Source organism: Ceratotherium simum, chromosome 22 (assembly GCF_057802395.1).
Source record: "Ceratotherium simum simum isolate JZ-2026a chromosome 22, ASM5780239v1, whole genome shotgun sequence".
Classification (NCBI taxonomy): Eukaryota; Metazoa; Chordata; class Mammalia; order Perissodactyla; family Rhinocerotidae; genus Ceratotherium; species Ceratotherium simum.
Genome location: NC_141921.1, coordinates 21178755 through 21189862, shown reverse-complemented (window position 1 = coordinate 21189862; position 11108 = coordinate 21178755). Strand labels below are relative to the sequence as shown.

The 11108-nt window shown below is 47.4% G+C and overlaps 1 protein-coding gene across 3 annotated transcripts; it reads right to left on the bottom strand.

Moving 5' to 3' along the window:
• Nucleotides 1-2136: 2136 nt before the first annotated feature.
• Nucleotides 2137-10997, bottom strand: AIRIM (AFG2 interacting ribosome maturation factor). 3 transcript variants are annotated; one of them, XM_004425970.3, is made up of 5 exons: nt 10696-10996; nt 10220-10497; nt 7960-8139; nt 5637-5755; nt 2137-5473 (listed from the first exon to the last, which is right to left on the bottom strand). In XM_004425970.3, the coding sequence occupies exons 2-5, from the start codon at nt 10492-10494 to the stop codon at nt 5436-5438; spliced, it is 612 nt and encodes a 203-aa protein (XP_004426027.3). In that variant the 5' UTR covers nt 10495-10497; nt 10696-10996; the 3' UTR covers nt 2137-5435. The 3 variants fall into 3 exon arrangements, with proteins under 3 accessions (XP_004426027.3, XP_087302384.1, XP_087302386.1); XM_087446258.1 differs by having other exon boundaries at nt 2137-5755; nt 10696-10997; XM_087446260.1 differs by lacking the exon at nt 2137-5473 and having other exon boundaries at nt 5616-5759; nt 10696-10997.
• Nucleotides 10998-11108: the final 111 nt, after the last annotated feature.

The following is an 11108-nucleotide window of genomic DNA, read 5'->3' as shown; positions in this document are numbered from 1 at the left end:
CCGCATTCGCTGCACATCATTTATGACGGCACTTCTCACAATGGGCTTACGTGTCTGCCTGGCTTACTAAACTGTACTTCTCTTATTTATCTTTGTATCCCAGTAATTAGTCCTGTGCTGGGCACACAGGGAGGCCTCTGACCAAATGAATATGGATGTGGCAGACTGTAAGGTGCTATATACACAACTTATTACTACCCCTCTCCAAACAGCATGGAGGGGTTGGGGGAATAGAGCTGAAGTGCCTGTTGGAATTGAGGACTAGCTAGGTGCTGAGAAGCAACAAGGGAAGAGGAAGGTAAAATCAGGCTAGTTTCTTCCCCAGAGAAGGGCAATCTTTGTGGCTACTCTACCCAGCTCTCTCTCGCTCTGCTGTTGCTTTTTCTCAGGATTAAGGCTATTTCTTAAAGAATGACCCTGCAACGGAATTGGGGGGTACTTGATAAGGATGAAGATACCTAGCCCCTCCTCACACATGCTGGATCAGAATCTCTGGGGCTGGGACCCTAATATGCTGTACCAGGTACCAGCCTCAGAAAAAATGACTTTGCTTTGCACTCTGTAGAAACCAAGAAGGAGCCTTCCAGGAATGATGGGGAGGAGGGAGAGTGCCTGGAGGGGCACCCCCTGTCATTCCTTAAGAAGCACTGGCTTCTCCTCCCAGCACCTGGCATAAAGGGCAAAAGTGTAAGACTGGCAGACTGCCCCCGGGCTCACTCCAGCCCTCCCAGCTATGGGATCAGAGGGTAACTGGCAAGGCTGCAGCTACCCTGAGAAGATGCCTCATGTGCCACTCCCAAGCCAGATGGGGGCAGTACTGCACTCACCTCTGCGTTTGCAGGAATCATGTCCCATGCAGGGTTGGGTATGCAGGAAACCCAACTCTTGTCACAGCTGCGTAGGTGTTAGGGATGCTTTCAGCTTCTGTGGCAGAAAGGAAACAGTGGTGTAGGGGAAAGACCCCTTTCGCCAGAATCAAGAAAAGGCCGGTGCAAGTTCTGGCAACACCACTGACAAGCTGTGGGCGCTTAGAAAGCTGTCTCTCTGCGTCTCAGTTTCTCATCTGCTAATGGAGGGGAGCATCCTTGTCTCAATTCTTGTTAAGGGTTAGGGCAGATGTTAGCACAGCACAGAGCTGTGCACTTAGTAGGTGACTAATAAACCTCAAAGGAATTTCAACCCCTTAAATGTTTATAAATTTACCAAAAGCCCTCACTTATCTTCTCACTTAAACCTTACAACCCTGTAAGGATATCATCTCCACTGTACAGATGAAGAAACTGAAACTTAAGAGGGGAAATGACTTACCGAAGACCACTCAGCTAGTAAGAGACTTGAACCCTGGTCTGCCTTGCCTGCAACTCAGCAAGCTTTTCCTGAGCTAATCATCAACACACTAGCTCCTTTCCTTCATCCCTGAACCTGCTCCTCCAAGTGTGCACTCTCCCTCTCCCTACCTCCTCACGGCGAGAAGGAATCATAAACACCCCAATGCTTGCACAGGTTGAAGGTGGTCCCTGGCCCCTCTCATCCTGACTAAAGTCAGACACGATACAGTCACCATCCACCTGGACTCCCCCTGGGCAGGGAGAAGTCCTTCTCTTCAGAGCCTAGGATCCCACTGGCTTTGAAAAGCCCCTACTCTGCCTGAGAGAAGAATCTTGAGGTCAGTTTCTAAATGTGGGTGGGGTAGGGACAGGAAAAAAACCCAAATTCTTCATTTTGTCCCAACAGACTGTCTCACCAACAGGGTTCTGACCACTAAGAGTCTACCCCCCAACTGAGGGAAACAGGAAGAACTCACATGATATCTCAACCCGTAAGCCAGTGGCAGGCTTCAACGGGGAACAGCAGAAGTATTCCCACTATGATGACTCTCCCTAAATTAGTTTATAAGTTTAATATGATCCCAGTGAAAATACCAACAGAATTCTTTTATTGGGGGTGAATGGGTGGGGTGGGATTAGCTAATTGGAAAACTCCAGGGGAAAAAAGCCTAATGAGCAGGGTGAGAGTAGAGGAGGGCTGCTGAAACCTAACAGATCTGAAGACACTGGAAACAACCTAACTTTCCATCAGGAAAGGGCTAGTGAAATAAATCACAGTATACCCACACAACAAAAAACTATGCAACTGTTTTAGAAATAATTAAGAAGGCTCTTTATGTATTCATATAGAATGATCTCCAAGATACAGAAAGTAGAAAAAACAAGGTACAAAACTGGGTACATAGTATGCAACAACTATTCATATAAAATTAGAGAGAAAACACAAAAACATATTTGCTTGTTGTAGTAGGTATCTATCGCTGTGGAACAAATTACCCCAAAACTTAATGAGTTGGAACAAATATTTATTATCTCAGTTTACATGGGTCAGGAATCCGGGCACAGCTTAGCTGGCTGCCTTTGGCTCAGGTCCTCACGAGGCTGTAGTCAAGCTGTTGGCTGGGGCTGTAGTCTCATCCAAAGGCTCAACTGGGGGAGAGAGGCTCTGCTCCCAAGCTTGCTCGCTGTGATTGTTGACAGGCATCAGCCTCTCACATGAACTCTCCACAGGGCTGCCTCACAGCATCGCAGCTCCCTTTCCCCAGGCGGAGTGACCGAGAGAGTAAGCGAGAGCATCCAAGACAAAAGCTGTAGTCTTTGTTCATACCCTAGTTTTAGAAGTGGCATCCCGCCCCTTCTGCAGTATTCTATTCATTAGAAGTGAATCTGTTGAGTCCAGCCCACAGTGAATTTTGTACAATGTGAATGTATCACTTATTCAAAAAATAAGCCAAATTTATTTGAAATTTTAAAAGAACAATTAAAAGGATAGCATTTTAATAGCAGAAGCTAAGAAGGAACAAAGTAAAAACAATTATACTTAAATGATAAATAGTTATTACTTAGCACCATAAACACACTTGTATCTATTTATAGTCACGATTACTTGTTTCCGTGAGTGAAGTTTAAACAGCTCATTATACATACACACACACACACACACACAGACAAGCAACTCTCATCTACAGAACAAAATACATCCTCTTGAGCCAGACCTTCCAGGCTCTTCGCAAGCTCGTCGCAGTCCACCCTCAGGGACCCCTTTCCTGCCGTTCTTCCACCGCTCTATGAACTAGTGACTTGCTGTACTGCACTAGTCATCGCTGCCAGTTCTGGGGGTAACGGCCACAACCACGACGCCCGGCACACAGCAAGTTTTCAGCGTGTGCCGGCTTCCGTTCCTTCTCAGACGCTGCCTCTGCTTGGCCCGTCTGCCCCGCACAGGGAATGCCCCGCACTCCTCTCCTGGCCCAAGAAAAAGGAGCCTCAGGGCCTCACTCAGATGTCACTGTCACCGTGAAGGACTCCTACAAACAGCTATTTATCACTTCTATTCTCCCTCAGAATTCTGTTTTTACCTCAAATACAACACTTTTATTATTGTATTACAATTTAAATCTCTTCAGCTCAAAGTCTGGCCCTTGGATCATCAGCATCACTTGGGACCTCATTAGAAATGCAGCATCTCGGGCCCCACCCCAGACCCACAGAACCAGAGTCTCAACTTGAACAAGATACCAGTGATTTATATGCATGCTGAGGATTGAGGAAAGTTTAAATCTTTTCCTGGTTGAACGAAAAACCTTTCTAGGGCTCTCTTTCATCTCTATCTCCAGAGCACATCATAAGACCATTATAATACCCAAATGTCTTAAGTTTTATTTACAATTATTATGTATGTGATAGAATAGATTTCTAAAATTCCTAGAAGAATATACACTATATTATTAAAAACAGTTATTTGGTAGGTGGACAATGCGCATTTTCATTTTCTGTAATACTTCCAATTTTTCACAATCAGAATGTATTATCTTTACAGGTATAAAAACCATGAAAATTTGGAAAAATACGTGTAAAATGTAAGATATAATACATTCATAAAATGGTATATAATGGTATACAATTGTGTTGTGCTACATTTACAGATATGAAAAGATGGCCAAACTATATTACTTTTTTTTTTAAAAAAAACAATTTAGGGGCCGGCCCCATGGCTTGGCGGTTAAGTGCGTGCGCTCCGCTACTGGCGGCCCGGGTTCGGATCCCAGGCATGCACCGACTCACCGCTTCTCCGGCGATGCTGAGGCCGCGTCCCACATACAGCAACTAGAAGGATGTGCAACTATGACGTACAACTATCTACTGGGGGGCTTTGGGGGAAAAAAAAAAAAGGAGGAGGATTGGCAATGGATGTTAGCTCAGAGCCGGTCTTCCTCAGCAAAAAGGGGAGGATTAGCACGGATGTTAGCTCAGGGCTGATCTTCCTCACAAAAAAACAAAAACAAAAAAACAATTTAAATAACTATGTATGAATGATACCATATATATATTTTTTAATTTGTGAATATGGACACTAAAAGGATACATATCAAAATATCTCTGGTGGAGTTTGTTTTATATTTTTCTACATTTTAAGTTTTTTCTACAATTTTCCTATGATTTTTTAAAAACCACATATCACTTTGGTAGTAAGAAAAACTCATTTTCATTTTGAAAAACATCTATACTCTTTATTAAGCCCCTTTACATCTAATGACCCAGATTCTCACAAGAGCCCAGGAAGGTGACAGGTCTGGAAGTACCACGACCATTTCCCAGATGAAGGCGCTGGACCTCAGAAACGCAATCCTAATCGCCTAACTCTGGGCTGGTGCTCTCCCACACAGACAGCTACTCCAAGATGAGAGGAATGTGGCAAGTCAGTTGCCAGCTTTGGTCAAAAAAACCTTGTCATTTTAGGAGTCCCACTATACCTAGTTACTGCCTCTCAGACAGGAAGAGCAATAGGGAAACCCTCAAAGACAAGGCGTTCAGAATAATTCATGCTGCACCACCGCCCCCTGGTGGTAGGCTCTGGAAACTGACATCTTCTGACCATAAGGAGTTACTGCAAACAGAAAACCATTACTGTTTTCCACCACCATCACCCTTATTTCTTTAAATCATCAAAGCCACTTTCTCTTTCATCAAGGATTCAGGTATTGACACAAACACAGGAAACCAGGACCTGGTGTCAACCAGGCTCAGATGATGGCGAGGAGTGCCACTCTCTACCCCGTCCTTTCCTTGTCTACAACCTCTGTGGCTGTTGCTTCCGCGCCAGGTGTTCTTCTGCAGTGCCTTTCCTGCATTCTCCCTGCCTCCTTCCACTCCCGAGTCTTAGGAAAGGGCAAGGGGTGGTCCATGCACCCTCAGCCATGACCTGGCCAGGAGAAGCCCCAACAGAAACATCTAGCACAACCCTCCCAAGAGCCAGTCCTTAGGCTCCAGCCATTGGTTTTTCCAATATGTCAGGTGCAATACTGACACTTCTTTAGAAATACCAGACTGCAGCAATGCCGGTCTTCAACTGCATCCCCTTCGTCTACACATAAACACACAGCTTCCTTACTCTTCCAGGAAGAAGGAAACATGCAACAGGACATCTGGAACAGGAAGAGAACAACTGTGGCACGCCACCTCTCCCGAGAACGCAAAACATCAGATTTATAACCGATTCAGAGGTACTGCGAGAGCATCTCTATAATGCTTCCCAAGAAGGGAAACAAAGGAGGAGAGGAGACATGAGGGAATAAACAAAAACCATACCCCGTACAAGGTCTTGGTGTTCATCTTCCGAAATTCGGTCCCAGGCCTTGGGCAAAGCCTGGATGTTTGCCAAGTCCCCCCACTGGATCGAGGACAGGAGGTACTTCCTCTTCAGGTACCTTCCTGGAAGTTAAGGACTGCTCCAAAAGAAAATGAAACATTGAAGCAAAAAAATACCCTGGAGAGAGCTCTAGGGGGCTGTGAACATGCAGCTATCATTAGCGTTACCCAGTGGGCAGGGTCCGCCTGTGCTACACATCTTTACTGAGCACCTCTGTACTCACACAGCTCTGTGCGACAGGACCAAGGAAGGAAACACTGCCCTGCCACCTCACCACGGTGAGGAAAAAACCAGAAACTAAAAAGAAAGAATCTAAGTGACTTGAAAGATAAAACTCAGTGGAAGTTCAGAGGACGAACACATCCAGCCTGGAGGGTAGCACGAAGGTTCCAGCTGAGAGGAAAAGCATAAGCAAAGGTACAGAAGCGGGAAGCATGGAAGGATTCAGAGACAAGTACATCATCCACTCTGGCTGGCAGGGGACAGTGCAGAGTAGCAGGAAAGCTGGCTGAGGAGGCAGGCGGAGCCAGCACACAAAGAGCACTGAAGACCAGCGTGGGGATTCTGCGCTCTACCCTCCTGGAACAGAAGCTAGTGCAAACTCCTCTACAGGTAACAGGCTCAGCACCAGACCTCCTGAAGACCTACGGAGTGAGGTCACCAGCTGGGACGGCTCAGAGGGAAAGAACCTAGAGGCAGAGAAGCCTGGCAAGAGGCTGCATGGGATCACGGGTCCGAGTGAGAGGTAAGAAACTACGGAAAAGGCAGTGGGGATAGAGAAGAAAATACAAGAAGCGCCAGAGAAACAGAATCAAAGAAGCTGACAAGTGACTGTGCAAATATTCTTAGAACAGCAGCTGGCACATAAGTGCTCAGTAACGTTAGCGCACCTCCTGCTCTGACTGCGCACACTGTTGTACCCACCACCACCGCTGCTGCTGCTGCAATTAAAAGAGAAAACAGGAAAAGGGGGAAGATGCTGCTTAAGTTTCCAGACTGGGTGCCTAGACAGGGAAGATCCTACCACTGAGGGAAAGGGAGTGGAATGTGAGGGCCAGATGGAGAAGCTCAAGGTTAAATCTGAGTTTGCAGTTCTGTGGGCAATCCAGTTAGAGGCAGCTGCAGGAAACTGAAAATCAGGACTAGAGACAAGAATAAAGGTTGGATTTGGGAGTTACTCAAATGAAGTAGAAACAAGCCAGAGGGTAGATGCGGGTATCAGGCGAAAATGGAGAGAAAAAGGCGAGAACTCCAACCAACTGCTCTTGCTGCCTCCATCCTTGCCCCCACCACCCCAAGTCTTTCCTCAGAACACAGCCAGGGTGATACGGTTAAAAACGTGGTTTTGATTATGTTATTCCTCTACTTAAAACCTTCCAACAGGGGCCGGCCCCGTGGCGTAGCGGTTAAGTGCGTGCGCTCCACTGCTGGCAGCCCAGATTCGGATCCCGGGCACGCACTGATGCACCGCTTGTCAGGCCATGCTGTGGCTGCGTCCCATATAAAGTGGAGGAAGATGGGCACAGATGTTAGCCCAGGGCCAGTCTTCCTCAGCAAAAAGAGGAGGACTGGCATGGATGTTAGCTCAGGGCTGATCTTCCTCACAAAAAAAAAAAAATACAAAAAAACCCACAATCCTTCCAACAGCTTTCCATCTCACTCAGAGTAAAAGCCAAAGTCCTTTCAAAGAGCTTCGAGGCCCTACGAGGTCCCACCCCATCTCTCTGACCTCATCTCGTTAGGCTCCCACTCCTCACCCTGCTCTACCCACTGGCCTTCTTGCTATTTCCTGAACCTAGGGCATGCTCCACCTCAGGGCCTTTGCACTTGATGTTTCTTCTGCCTGGAACACTCTTCCTCCAAATATCCACATGCCTCCCTCCCTCGCCCTTTTCAGGTCCTTTCTCAAACGTCACTTTCTCAGTGAGGCCTGCCCTGAGCACCCTATTTAAAATCACAACCCCAGCCTCATCCCTCACCTTCCCCACTTTATTTTTCTCTATAGCACTTATCACCATTTGACGTTCCATACACTTTCCCTTTGGAATGCCTATCTCCCAGCACCTGGAACAACACCTGGAAGGTAGTCACTCAATAAATGATTTGAGGAATGACTGGACGAAGGAATGCAGGAAGAATCCAAGATCAGGAATCAAAGAGAACTGACCCACACCATATAGTTTTGTAATCTTGTGAAAACTAAAACTAAAAAGCCTTCCTGGAACAACTCTGAACACTACCTGAAACATGTGCAAAGGATACGAATGTCGATAATGTCTCTCAATATCCTGCAACCATTCCAACATGTCGGCCACAGAGGGGCTCACAACGGAGGCCTGCAGGGCGGCATCAATGCCAATCGCGTCTGCACGCTGCACATAGATCTGAAGCACGCGTTCCACGTGGCTGCTGACTGTGTCTCGCACCTTGAGGAGGGCAGCTCTGGGGGAAAACGTCTGGTATTAGGCAACACCATGAGGAAGGCCTTGGCACACTGACATTCTGGACCAGGTGATTCTTTGTGGTGAAGGGCTGCTCTCCACATTGTAGAATGTTTAGCAGCATCCCTGGCCTCCGCCCACTAGACGACAGGAGCAAACCACAGCTCTACCTTCCCCAAGTTGTGACAATCAATAATGTCTCTACATATTGCCAAACGTCCCAACCCGCAAAACTGCCTCCAAACGAGACCAACTGGTCTAAGATTAGTGATGGTGCCTTGGAGGTAGGGGTGGCTCAAAAATTAAGAATTGACTTAAAGATGGAGAGGCTGAAGAAGTTACATGGCTCTCAAAACTGTATGATAAGCCCAGTTGCTAAAGAAAGTAAAGACCAAGGGGCCTTTCCGGGGCTGCCATAAAACCACATGAAGAGAGCAAATGCTCACCCACAGTCCCATGCCCCGTATGTGAAAGGCAATAAGCAAGAGGAAACCAAGGCAACCAACCAGCACTGTTCACACGCTAGTAAATTCTTGAACGGTAAAGTCTGGGCTCTGGATGCACAGAGACTACTATGGATCTTAAGAAAGTCACTTATTCTCAATCATGTATAAAAATGTTGTGTTGTGCTCACTGCACAACCTAAGGTACCTAGAACATCGGGACTGGGTCACAAAACAACAAACACTTATTCAATGAATGAATGAATGAAAAGGATTATTATGAAGATTAAATGCAATAACGCATATAAAGCGCTTGGGGGAGTGCCTAGCCTATGGTAAATATTGTTATTTTTCCATTGGTGACTCCAAGGGGCCCAGCCACCAAGACGAAGGCTACAACTTCCCAAAGGGCAAGGCATTCCCTAGCCTAGAATTGTGGCTTTCAAATATGTTTGACCTTGACTCACGATTAAAAAATAGACTTACAATAACAGCCCAATACCCACACACAAATATGTAATCAATTGAAATAAAAGTTCACGATTTTTCGAACGTACCACAACATAACTTAATTGAGTGACTGTCTATCTCTTCCACTCAGCTAAGGAATACGTCTGGTTCATTGTATTCCCAGGACCCTGTGCCTGGCATCCCACAGGGGCTTAATATATTTTGTACAAGTGAATACAAAGAAGGTCCTCATCTTTGACAGACGGTTTCCTATCAGTCTATGGCACAAACTCTATACACTAGAACCTTGTTTCGTTCTGGTCAAGGAAAGCCATATGTGCCCTGGCTCTTCTCTATCCTCAATTACCTAGGACTCTAAGATAGACGGTCTAACATCAGGCATAAGAAGAGCTTAGAGATGTGCCACTCCCAGGAAGAGAGACATCAGTGTACCACAGAACAAAGTGGTGGTTACGAGCTCCAGCCTTGGTGTCAGGCACATTTCGGTTGGAGTCCCAGCTTTACTATTTACTAGCTGTGCGACCACAGGCAATCTGCCTGAGCCTTTTTCCTCGCCTGCAAAACAGTATTAAGTGAAGTTAAGTCACACAGGTGCCGAAAAGATTTTATGAGATAATGCTTATAAAACCGTTAGCTCTGGCACCTACTGTTTCCAGTATAGTTCTCACTGCTCTTTTTTTTTGGAGGAGGGGCACTGGTGAGGAAGATTGGCCCTGAGCCAACATCTGTGCCAATCTTCCTCTACTTTGTATGTGGGTCGCTGCCACAGCCTGGCTTGATGAGTGGTATAGGTCCATACCTGGGATCTGAACCCACGAACCCCAAACCTGGGCTGCCACAGCAGAGTGCGCTGAACTTAACCACTATGCCACCAGTCCAGCCCCTCCTCACTGCTTTTTACCAAAGAAAACTATAGAGAAGGGTTAATAAGCCTTCTTCATTGCTTTTCTGTTCCGCTTTTGTAACTTCTACTAAGTCCACCACTGCCATGCCCAGCCTGAAAAGGGAAATGCCAGAAAATGGCTTTTTGACAGAGGTCTCAAAGCAACAGATGGAAAGGATGAGACACCCCCAAATACCACGCTCTCAAGAAGAAAAACACCCTTCTGACCGATCCGAGCTACTTATAAAACACCCTCCAAGAAAGAGCGCCATCGAGCCTCTTACAGCCTCTCCCCTAGCTTGTCCATGACAGTGTCACCAGCCGCCAGCTGCTTGCGTCTGAGCCGCTCCTTTAAATCTGGGAAGGCTCGAAGTGACGGCACATCCTCGAATCGCAGGTTCTCAGCCGCCTGCAGCTGCTCGGCCAAGTTGCTGAGGGAAGCCAGGAGGGACTGGCAGTCCCGTAGGGTGCTCTGCCACAGGCCCTGCTGCTCCCCCACCACGGGAAAGCACTTCCTCAGGGCCTCCTGCACAGCAAGCAAAGGCTGGTCTTGAGTCATCTTCTGTTGGGAGAAAAAAAGAAGCCAGAAAGAAAACAACAGCATTAGGATCCCCAGTCGGTAGGGGAAGTACCGGGTCAAGGGTGGGAGTTATTTCCGTTCTCGGGCGAGGTCCATCTACACCAGGGTTTCTATCTTGGCAGGTAAGGCGGGCTGTCTATCCTTTCCGACAGGAGCTCCCGGCGCGAGGCCTTGTCTTACCTCTAGAGGGGCTCTCGGGAGGCAGATCCTTGTTTCCCACCTCGGGAACGGTTTCCTGACTCTCCCACGGAGGAGGCTCGTCCCTGGATAGGGCAGTCTCCTGATTTAGACTGCGGATTCCCGGGACCGAAGCCCGGTCTCCCACGCCGGACCCGTGCTTCCAGAGCCGGAATGCTGTCTTCTCTCCTTGAGACTGCCAGTCGTTGTCCCTAAACCTGCGAGAACACTTGAAACAAGGCAGAGCCGGACAACCCGGTAAAGCCACCACCTTGCGCCCGCAGCTTCTCTACGCATGCCCCAACGCGGCTACTGAGTCGCGAAAATATGTCGTCAAGCCGCAATGCCTTCTGGGTGCTGTAGTCCTACGCGTGGACTGGCTGCCTGAGCACAGAGCTTCCTTGTGATTGGATGTT

What these genes read in the sequence shown, in the direction of transcription:
- AIRIM (XM_087446258.1), bottom strand. Translation starts at nt 10,494, where the DNA reads ATGACTCAAGACCAGCCTTTGCTTGCTGTGCAGGAGGCCCTGAGGAAG. An exon ending in GACAAGCTAGGGGAGAGGCT is followed by an intron (nt 8,140 to 10,219) that starts GTAAGAGGCTCG and finishes GTTTTCCCCCAG; the next exon opens with AGCTGCCCTCCTCAAGGTGC. An exon ending in GAGAGACATTATCGACATTC is followed by an intron (nt 5,756 to 7,959) that starts GTATCCTTTGCA and finishes ACTTCCAGGAAG; the next exon opens with GTACCTGAAGAGGAAGTACC.